A 12,071-nucleotide genomic window follows, 5' to 3' on the forward strand; every position below is an offset into this window, starting at 1 on the left:
CAGGTCCCATATCAATAGTTTTTCATATTTTCATTAAAAATTCAAATAAATGAGGAAATCCTCGTCGCTCGTAGTCTCATGATTCAGAATTTTTTTGAAATTTCAATAAAATTTGTACATTTGTATTTCAAAACATCGAAATTAATATTGTTGTACTTCAAATTACTCAACTGTAAGCGAATAAATACTGCAGACATTCGAGAAAAATGTAGGAAATTCTCTCGAGGACTGAGGGAGTCACGCGAATTCTTCGTCTCGTTTTGGATAAATTAAACGAGATCCACCTATCTCCTCTGAGTTCAGAAAGACCACTTTCCTTGTCTTATACCTTTCAGTTGTACCGGATATCCTGTGTGTACTCACGAAAATTCATCCGTTATTTTTTTTCGCATTTTACTTGAGCTTTTCTTTCTCATTTTCCCTCCCTTTGCTTTCTTGTTATGTTTGCTCCGGTGAATGAGTACATCTCGTGGAAGGAAATGAGTGGAGGTAGCTATATGTGGTTGAGTCGACTCGGTGGGAGAATGAAAATTCACGTGTAAATGACGGTGGGTTTATTGCCATTGAGCAAAAGCCTCGGATATAGCCAAATAGACCCCTCGGGGGTTCTGAATCCCATATGACTATTGGACCGGTTGACTAGTCCGCCTCATTTTCACATTACTGCCCTTATCAGGAAGGACAGACGGACGTTTATCAGGGCTTTTATTTTTTTTTTGTTTTCGAAAGTTGACGCAATGTTTTCAATCGCAGGTTGATGTGATTTCTTCCACAAATCTGAGTGGGGTGAACGATCCGTTGAAAATTTCCTCTAAATTTGAGATAAAACTAATGACCTCTGGGCCTAAATCTTCGATTGCCCTCAATGTCTGATCAAAATTGATGTACACTACTGCATCCAATCACCGCATATTACCAATCTCAATCCAATAAAATACCAATTCTGACTGGATATGTGAATGAAATCTCCCCGAGTTGAATCACCAATTAACGACAATTAAACAATAAAATAAATATTCTTTGAATTTCTCGGAGAATTCCAAGAAAAATGTCCTCAAAATCATATGAATATTTACCAGAAGGCCCTGAATTGGGACTTGAAATTTTAAATTCCTTCAATGTCTGCCTATAACCGGTGTATACCACTGCATTGAAATATTTTCCTCTCTGAATCCAACTGGATATGAAACTCTCCAAATGAAACGAACAAATCTGCGCTAACGATGCAAATCGAATCTTTCTCCAGTTAAATTATCGACTAATGGAATTAGAAAAAAAAATCCAACAAACACAATTTGAATAATGAAATTAATGTTCGTTAAACTGATTGATTTACCGGTGAGCGCAACGAATCAGAAATTAAGCACTCGGGTATGAGGCGGCCAGGCGGGGCTGAGGCTGAGGGAATGATGAAGCAACTCGAGTTTATACTCGCTATGCGATGTGGAATATCGATGAGATTACGAAAGGAGGATATCTATCTCACAGGGTCTACTGTCGTAACCATAGATTCGCGCGGAATAATTGCGTTACAAGGGTTAGGTGCGTTTCCGTCGTTCACCGCAGGCCAGACGGTTTGTGTTTGAGGAACCAGGGGCACCAGCTAACGAGCGAATCGCTCGTCAACTTTACCGGCAACGAGAGGATGAGAGGGCCCTTCTGATGTGTTCCTGGCGAAGTTTACGGTTTTCACGGGGATTTACTCGAGTGGCCGGAGGAAGGAGGAATAGTTGTGGAAAGACCCTAGAGGATATTTTTTTTTCTTCTTTTATCCTTGGTCTTACTCGCCGTTTCACGATATCCCATCGTAAAGCCTGACGAGTTGCGCGGAAGATGAGGTACTCTGGGTTGACAATACCCTCAGCAGAAAATGCGATATAAAGTCTTGTTGTCTGTATTTTTATTCTGAGACATTCTTCTTGATACATTTGGGTCAAGATCAGCAATGTTGTTTTCGTTGAGTGTCTCTAGTCGTTGGATTGGACGGGGGTAAAAGTGGGATTGAATTGGATGCTTTGTGATTTGTGATTGACGGAGGAGATTCTTCTTCTTGAGTGGAGATCATTGTTCTCGTTTCGGGGATAATCCGGAGGTCTTTTTTTTTTGATGGATGATTTGAGTTGCGAGAAGCAACGCTGATGGGAATTATCCTGTGGATATTAAACTCATTGCAGGCATTTCACTATTTTACGATATGCATTATCATTTTTATCGCACGACGAGAAATTCTCTGGAAACATCTTGAGCTCCGGAAAAAGTACGTAAAATGTGGAGCAAGGAAAAATTGCAGTGCTCGCATTGAAAATTTTACTGAGTAACATGTTATTTTTTGATGTTTTTAGAAAGAATTTTCTGAAAAACAAGAATTCCAGAAAATCCTGAAAAATGTTTTATCCAAACGGGTTTAAAATTTCTCTACGAAATTTCTCTCGATGTGTTTGACCTCTTCAGGGATTTTTGTGCTGAACTCAAGGCCTTTGCAACAGCGAATTAAATCCTTTTAATTATATAGGGGAGTCACAACCTCTTAACTGTCGTCTCGTAAATTGACTTGACCTCGGCACACGAGACAGGTAGAAACCGATCGCATGTGAGATGCGGCTGACTAATGAGAGAACGGCCATCAACCGGTCAGATGTTACTGGAGGTTTGGTTCATCCATTCGACTCCATGTATGTATAATACGTGAGATGCGGGTGGTGTGAGGTATCGAGTGAGGGCGTATCTCGTCACCTCGTTATCGGTGAGAGCTAACCCATCACTGGACGGCCTCACCGAGACGTGGTACCACGTTCAACGATACGTGCCGATACCACCTGGCAATCTAAGCGTCGGTCTGTTTTTTATTTTCAACTCTTTTTCATTTTTTGAACCCCGATTTTCCCCGGGGATAAATTCACCCCAACGGGCAGGTAGAGCGATACTTTTCTGAGGGCTAACGAGTGCTTAAGGTGCAAAAATCTAATTGTCTGATTTTTATTTTCATTTTTTGCGGACGAAAAAAACTAGAAAACATCAGAACAACTAACTAATCGATTGTTATGATCCATCAACTGGTTGGGGAAATTCCATGTGTCATTTTTAAATTGTATAACATATTTATCTAGGATTATCTTTCAAACAGTAAAGTTCGGGAATAGTTTATCAATAAATTTCAGTCGATTACTCTTCTGTCGTGGAAAAATTTCTGATAGAGAGTTTCGTTTGATTCAAATGGTTGTACGGGCCATGTCTCGATGCACTATTTTCTACCAATGCAAATATCGAATGAAAATTTTCTGGAATCACCTACAATCCGTGCAATGACATTGAGGATCCCCAGGCAATCCTTCAGCTCGATATTTGAACGAAATTCATGACCGGTCAGTCGATAAAATCCTACCGCCTTCTCGCTGGTGTCTGTGCATTTCGAGAAAATACTTGGATGGTTTACGATATCGAGATTCGAAGGGGGACAAGCAGGGAAAACGATTGGCTGAGTCTCGTACTATTGAATGGGGCATTTATATCGCTAAAACTTTTGTACCCATTTCCGTGTAATCCATTGGCTGGACAGTGTATCATAAAATATGCTCAAATTGGTGGAGATAAGCTGCCGTTAAGATTCTTGGGATTACCGAATATCCCTGATTCAGAATACACAATTCTTGGGTGTTTCCCCTCTCCACTACATCCACATTTCCGGAAATGCCACGAATATAAAATAGAAAAAAATCATGAAATCATAAACCATCTTCCATAATTTATATTCAACTGCGTTTCATTTCATTTTATCACGGATATTCGGCCCGAAAATTCATGAGCCGATACACGACGAGAGAGATAGTGGTACCAGGAAAGGAATATTCCGTCAGAGTTTACGATTTCTTCGCGCGAATCTTTGATAGTAAAAGGAAATTGGAAAACGATCTACTGCACTATTGGAATAGTACAGATGGAGAAGTGGCTGGATCGTCTCCCATTGCCTTCAGTTTTTTCGTGGTTTGTCAATTGATAAGGGAAACGTGCCGTGAAATTTTCACCACCGGGAACGAAATGAGGGGGAACCTCGGAGAGGGCCATAGTCAATTGATTTTACATAATCGATGCGCAGCTCGTGCAATAGAATTTGAACCATAAAGTTTTCCGTTGAAATTCAAAAATCGCTTCGTCTTTCAAAATTATCAGGAGAGCACAGATCAATATATTGAAAAACTGTAGTCAAAGAAAGTAAAGATATTGCAGATTGATAAAAATAATTACGGTAATTATCTAGGATGGGTCCATCGCCAGTAAATTTGAATTAACTTTCCTAATGAATGGGTCAAGTGTTATTTTTGGGTGGAATAGTTGACCTTCCGGAGGCTAGATTACTTATCCGGTCAATACTAATTGATAGCTTTGGATGTGGCTAATAGAAATTTACCATTAGGAAGAAAAACATTAAAGTCCCTCACTGAGTATCAACGGAGTCCTATCAAAACCCACCAAATGGACAACATTTGCTGGACACATATTGTAATCATTTATCCCTGGGGCTCCATTCAATTAATTCAGCCTCTCATTGCACTGATCGAACATTAAATACTGCTTATGCAATCAGTCCATAGTGAACAGGAGGGCCACGAGAGGCTACACCCTGGGGTTGAATTACCCAGCAGTGTGTAACACATCCACATGTCTCTCGAGGCCCATTACACCGTCTTCTAACGATTCGACCGGATTATGGCACACGGCGCTGATGTTAAGTCCTTCATAAAGGTTATATCATAATAGTTATGCTCAATTGGACCTAGATGCTTGTACAATCGATTATCAACTGGGCATTATGACATGACCACTTGCCTGCCCTCATCCTCCACCTCTCCCCTCCCATTTTCATCTCACTGTTGAGGTCTAACTGTTGGGTAATTACCTTTGATGCACCCAATCGATCTCATGTAATAACCACTTTGTAGGTGAATCGATTAAGATGCTTGATTAATTCAGATTAATATGTATTACGTACGTGACGGAAGGTACTATTGTCATTTTTCAGTAAAATGTACTCAGGTGATTACAAACTTCCATTGAATATCTGAAAACTGGAGAGGGGGGGGGGGTCAATTTGGAATTATCAGCTGTTATTTGAGTTAAATGAGTCGGTGTAGTCAAATTTATTCTAATGAAGCTGCATTAATATTCCCTTATAATTATTAATAATAATTATAATTCAATTATTACATATATAGCTTATGTGTTTAAATAACATCAACGCCAAGGTCATCTCTATTCTCCATACTGGGAGATTGACTTCCAATTTTCAATGATAAGATTTCGAAAGATTCTCACTCATTAGTCTCACTCATTAATTATATATTACTGAAATAAGAATGATAAAAGGAAAGGTTCTTCTGTTAAAATTCGTCAATTTTCTCGGTAGATCATTCCACGTTTCTTATCATTATCCACTGACATTATATCGCAGCTTTTTAAATCGATTCTGTTCAAAATATTCTCTTGTTAGAACTGAGATTTCCATAACGATAACCTATAAGCATTTTCTCCTCCGAGTTTTACCGGATTTTCATCTCTCCTTAGCGCGCTCTTTTACTCCTTCCATTGGACGGAACATTACCACGGGATTTCGACAAATGGGGGTATGTGGGCCGTGGGATATTATCCGAACGGATGCTGGGGAACATAACGGAAATGCGATTTTAACGAATCCTGGAGAGACTTCTAACCGGATTTTCTTTTGTCAGATTGGGTACACTGAGAGGCTTTCAAGGGTGATATTTGCGTTAATTATTATCTCGATTAGGAATTATTCTTCAACTATTGAGAGCAGACGTGAACTGGAATGGATTAAGATTCATCAGTCTGAATTCATGATGAACGTAATTGAAAATGGATCAATTGCATTAGTCAGGGCAAATCCTCCCCTCTTACCCTCCACGTCTGCTCCATCTGCTGAACTATAATCCAATGTGTAATAGATGTAATGTACTGTACCAGTATGCCGTTGATAGTCCAATGAAGATCTGCCCTCGGGATGGACGGCCATGCGGTGCAGTTGGCCGTTACATTTTCCCCAACGGCGTAGTGAGATGACAGACCGGTAATTTCGGGGCCTAGTTTCGGTAGGGCTGTGAAAGTAATTTTATGAGGTTGTTAGAGGTTTTATGTGATATCGGGAGATTCGGATGATGGGGGATTATTCAATTTTATAAGGGTTGTGGTAATTATATTTTCATCGATCAACAAGATGAATATTCTGAATTTTTAGGTCATATTTATGGCGTCGCTTAAATTGAAGGGATAGTTTACATTGATTGTTTCTGCACATGGTGACAAATTTTTGATAAAAATTATTCTATTGTTTGGGTAAAAGTGGGTCTTCAATTATTGTTGTATCATTACTATTTTAAAAATGATGATGAAGCTTCAGTTTAGGTGAAAAGAATTTTATTCTGATGCATAATCAATTGTACTCTATGGGTACCACAATTTTCATTTTTACCAGAATAAAATTTCTATGACCTGTAACGAAATTTCATGATCACATATTAATTTTCACTGTTGAGGGATGGAAATGCGATAATGATGATTGATGATACACTTTTATGGAACGATAAGGTGATTTTTATGAGGAATACGTGAGGTATAAGGAAGCGGACAGTTGAAATAATAATTTTGAAAACCCTCCGGGTGTGAAAAAATATCTCTCTCTAACTAGAATGATATCCAAAGCCCCGAATTTTGTGAATAAATCGTAAAAATTCCTGAATGTTTAATGAGCCATTTTCATTACGGAATTGATTGAAACGCCGCTCCCCCAATTGCATTCAGGATTTAAATCACAATGAGTATCCTTTCATATAGGCATTACACGTTCAATTATTTATTCGTACCTGAAATTTAGCAATTGCCCTCGACTTATTGAATCGGGCTATTGCCGGTCAGCCTATACAGAACGTTTCTCCTAATGGTTGTAATTGCCAAATCGGGATTATGAGGGACATTTGGTGTGCGAATGCTTTCAAATGCTCAATTAAACATTGCCCAGTTGTTTGCCAATCTCCAACTGCGGTACAGGGAATGACAGAGTACGATGGCAGGCCCATTAACGCCTATTCCTCTACCTAACGAAATTATTCAGGAAATTGATGAGAGGGCAGGGGTTTAGCTATTCAATCAGTGAAATTGTTGAACTGTTGTTGAATTTTTCATTTAATTTATTATCGAATTTTGCTCTGGGAGATGGACAGGGGGACAAACGTTTACTTCTTTGCACGCAATTCCCGGAATTATTACTATAACTCTTTTCATCTCCTGTCGTTTTTCCTCTGGTATTTTTTTTTAGTCTTTCTGTCTTTATGAAGACAGTTTCTTTCTGAAGATTAATGTGGCACGGGTGGAATTCTTCCGCTTTTTCATTTTTTATTCCACTAGTTGTGCCGAAGCCCTTCTGTTTCGTTTACCCGACATCCTTGAGTTTTTTTTTCTCGCTATGCGGATGACGTCATTACTGGGTGGAAAATCTCGTCTCTCAAGTCGTTGACGAAAGAGTAACGAGTTCAAGGATATTGACTGTTGGACTCGAGTGCTCGCAGTAAATCTTACATTTTATTTTACATTTTATGAGGAAAAAGAAATGTGGATTTTTCAAATATTTCGTTTTTAGAACGTTTGACAAATTGCAAAGATTTTCATTTCAATTTTTAAAATTTTTTCTCGTTCTCTTTTGCTCTTAATAGGAAGCTCTTCAAGTCCTTGCTCTATATCAGTTGATGATTTTTTTCCAGTCAGTACTTTTTGTTTTTTATTTTTCCCTTTCTGACGTTGGAAAAAAAAACACTGGAAAGGAAGGTTTGAGGAACCTCACTAGTGGTTTAGGAGCACGATGAGGGGAGGCTGGGTGAGTCAGGTTGAAACCGGAAGGAGTCTGACGTCTTTCCTCCTGGTTTTTCCTTCTTTACACCATTCTCTTTGAACGGTAACCATGAATATTTATAGACTCATGAATATTTAAGATACTAGAAAGTACGTGTAGCGTTGGGTTGGTTTTGAGAACTGGGGGATATGCCGAGCTGTGCATCAGCATAGTTGTACATAGAGTCTTGCCCTTTCTATGTCTCAGACCACTGTCAGTTTTCTCAGCCATGTTGTAGATGTGGAAGAGCACTGGGGTTAGAGTAGGGGTTTATCCGGTAAATGGAAATACTTTTGGAGTCATGAAAATTTGCAAGACAAATACGATACACCGCAGATTCCGTTGCTTCGTTGGGAGAGTCAACGGTGTGATAATACTTTTATTGGGGAGAATTGATGTGAGAATTTGATAGGATTTGCTAATGCTCTTCTGATGGTGAGGCATTTCCTATAAAAATAATAAAACGAGTGCTAAAAAAAATGAGGAAGAGGACAATTTTGCTCCAAAATTTCTAATGAATCGAATCACATTATTAATGCTTGTAATTCACGATAAAAATATTCTAAATTTGTTCATTAATAGAATATCGGACACTCCATTAAATACCTTAATTTTACTTTATTAAAAATGGCACGAAGAAGTGCCTGTTCTCTACGACCTGCCCCAGAAAACTAAAAGTGGTTACAGAGACCCAAAAAATCGTCATCCTAAGACAAAGGATCCCCAGTCCCTTTCCTACATGACCTCATTGTTTATGTTTATGTTGAGCCCTCCCATCGCTTTCTAAGTTGATTCATTCTTGGAACCATTGACTCATAAAAATCAATTCGTAGAGAACTGAGGCTATATTCCCTCATTCATAGCTCCAGTAGACTACAGTCAAAATTCTCAGTCATCGCACGTTTCCATATTGTTTAGATACGAAGGTAGGGGAAAAAAGTTGGATTTACTTCATCGAAATTCGCCGGGCGTAATGCGAAATCCTCCACGCAATTACTAAAATTAGCGGTACCTCGACGGAGGCTTAGAAGCTCCCGAGTTGAGCGACTGCCTCCACCAACTGGTTACAGCCTAATTCAATTATTTCTCCGCAGTTGACCCAAATGGCCACTCGGCCATGTTATACCAGCAGTCGTTTAGTTTTCGAATTATCCCCATCGTGTTAGTCCCTGCTTTAGTCTGTACGAGGAGTCTCGATTGGTATAACTATGCATGGGTTTATCTCCACCACTATGCACCATATCAATTTGGGTTTATCTCCTTGAACCTCCTGGTTCCTGGCATACATGTTAGTTGTTATGAGAGAGAATAGAAAATTGTTGAGGTAAATTTAGCTGAATGATGGATCAATCAATTCTACTGGCGCTGCTCTACCGAGTGAATAACTCAATATTCGAATGATGGTACCATTTACATCAGTTGATGATGGAATTATCCACTATTTTGACAATAATAAATATAGTAGGACTGTTATAGCCTAGAAAATTAATCGAGATGGTTTGTCATTCCTTAAGTCCTCAACTTCATGAACGTTATGACATCAACTGCAATTACTGTTCCAGTTGAAATGTATTATCAAATAATTTTCAAGAAAAATATGCAGTGCTTATAAAACCCTCCGCGATATCTACTTTCGCGACTGCAATGCTACGGATGTTCATGCTTTCATCATACGTTTGGGAGAAAAGGGGGAAAGTAAACTGCACTGTTTCTGGGGGTGGAGAAACATATTTTTCCTGCATTCTAGCTTTTTCATCCCAAATGCTTTTCCAGTGGTTTTTTTTACTCTCGCTGATGGACCACTTATAGCCATCAGAATTCCAAGTATAGAAGTTGAACGATTCTTTGTCAGATTCCTTCACAATCTCGTTGGGGTTTGTGGAACTCCGTGGAAATTCTAGGAAAGTTGTAATTCTTAGCAAAAATATAATTAAACTTCTTCATTTGATATGAATTTTTTATACGGCAGTAAATATTCGTTGTCAGATTCCCTTGACGTTTTCGAGAATTTTTTCCAAATTTCGTAATCCCAAGATTTTTCTCGGGGATTCGATGTGCAATAATCACTTCAATGGTTATTGTGCTATTCATTTATTCCACATCTGACGAAATGAAACATCAAGTTATCTTCAAATATTTCCATAGTTGATTCCATAAATTCGTTCCAATTTCCATTGTCCTATAATGCCTCTATTTACGTTATTCATGATAAATTATTCACGATGATTAATATTTGCGTAAATCGAGACCGAAATTTTTAATAATTCGCATGATATTTCACATCGGTTAATATTCATACACTGACTCGGACATTAACATCCCCCGATATATCATTCCACTTTGAATGCACACACAAAGATACACAGAATGTTAATTAACAAGCCCCTCTACTGTTCACTAAACTTAGCATTAATATTTACGCGGTCATGCCGGAAATAGCTTCTAAAATTGCGACAAACCGCGTGAATTATTGTAATTGCCGGCATTTAAATCCAAGCTCTATTGATTTTTTGTAATTTTCTCACAATTGCAATTGTCCAGGCTTTCCACCACATCATCTAATAATTTCTGTGTTATCCCCCATTTACCGAATTATCAATTATTCCGATCAACGCTCCCCCTCCCTGAGTGATCCACACCGTATTATACAATGAACTAGAAATGAATGTGTGTTTCCCAGTCACATTATCATGTGAACTATTCTCTATCAAAATTGACACTATTTATAATCCGACTATTACAAATAAGTATTACATATTAAATGTTTCACTCGCGTTAAATTATTCTGTCATTTTTTAAAATTTCATCTGTACAGCATATTCTTGGGGAATGACATTGTTGATAAAAATGTGTCATCTATTTTTTAATGGATGAATAAATTAGAATGAAATAAGCTGTTATAGTTCCGAGACTGACTGACATCAACAGGGACGCGATTCACCCAGTTGATAAGTAATTACGCGTTCGAGCAAGCAGAAAGACTTTTCCGGAGTTATTCATTCCGCTCAACCCCCTCAGCGATTTTCCCTATCTCCTTAAATAACCTCGTTCATATCACCCCTCCCCACATCCGTGGATTTCCATTAAAAAGAAACTATTACCAGGTAAATTCTCCTAATCTCAGGGCACTTTTTCCCTCAGTAAGTGCCCTCAGTAAGTCACTCAGGGTCTCTCTCTCTTTCTCATTCCTAATTGCTGTCTTGGAGGTAAGAGGCAGAGCCTTTCACTTGCAGGACGAATTCAGAATGTTATCTACTACCGATTGACCGAGTCTGGAGCACCGCCAAATAGCCTAAAACATGTACCACAGAAATTCCCGGAATTCTCTCTCTCTCTTTTTCTCTCTGACAAAGCTCCTCACCAGTTCCTTTTCCGTCAGTACCAAGTTTTATTTTTTTTTATCCTCTCAAAGCTCAGCCGAAGACTTACGCAAAGCGACATGGCCGCGTGGCAAACGAGCACAAGGGAATCTCATCATTCTCATTTTTCCCTTTTGAACTTCTTCTCATTGCTTTGTACTCAAAAAAGGTGCGGATACGCTGACACGGTCAGAGTCCAACCTCTTCCTGGTGACATCGACTTTTCTATACGGGGTAATAAGCGACGGGGAGCCCGTACAGCTTCCGCTCGACCCCGGGGGTAACTCTTTATACAGAAAAGTCTGAAGTTGAAATCAAAGTTTTTTGACGTCCGACAGAGTTTTTTAAAAATCTTCTATTGAATCGAGGAACAATTATTCAACTCTCTTTGGATATTAAACTCTGACATTATCAGTACACAAATACTAATTATTGATCCACAGCGACAAATTTTTAGTACAAATTATTCTACTGTTCTGTAAAAGTTGATAACAAATGATCATTACCTCACTTGTATCCGAAATTTGATAAAAATTCGTACGTTCATTGTACTTATGCCATTTCACTGGTATAAGTTGAGCAAAATATGATGATTATTGTTTACCAAATACTTTGATGGAGTGGTAGGATAATTTTACACTTCGAATTTTTCTGAACCTCCGAGAAATCAACCGAACCTTTAATTTCCGTAAAAGCATTGATTCCACTCCAGTCGCGACATAATCCCTAAATTCCTCACATTAATGTGGCACTCACGTAAAATCTACATCACTTTGCAATGTCCATATCAATACATGATGTGCGTATTTCCGAATCTA

The 12,071-nt window shown here is 38.6% G+C and overlaps 2 protein-coding genes across 11 annotated transcripts in view; one reads left to right on the forward strand and one right to left on the reverse strand.

Annotated features, from left to right (window-relative positions):
• The window catches only part of LOC135170469 (procathepsin L-like), a 200,508-nt gene that overhangs the window by 40,157 nt on the left and 148,280 nt on the right, over nt 1–12,071 (forward strand). The window lies entirely within an intron of this gene.
• Nucleotides 1–12,071, reverse strand: part of LOC135170507 (uncharacterized) — a 100,330-nt gene that overhangs the window by 11,001 nt on the left and 77,258 nt on the right. For all 4 annotated transcript variants that reach the window (XM_064136405.1, XM_064136415.1, XM_064136422.1 and 1 more), the window contains one exon: nt 5,974–6,107. In XM_064136405.1, the coding sequence (XP_063992475.1) occupies nt 5,974–6,107 (134 nt within the window). The remainder of the gene's footprint in view (nt 1–5,973; nt 6,108–12,071) is intronic.

The sequence above is a fragment of the Diachasmimorpha longicaudata genome, chromosome 2 (assembly GCF_034640455.1).
Source record: "Diachasmimorpha longicaudata isolate KC_UGA_2023 chromosome 2, iyDiaLong2, whole genome shotgun sequence".
NCBI classification, from domain to species: domain Eukaryota; kingdom Metazoa; phylum Arthropoda; class Insecta; order Hymenoptera; family Braconidae; genus Diachasmimorpha; species Diachasmimorpha longicaudata.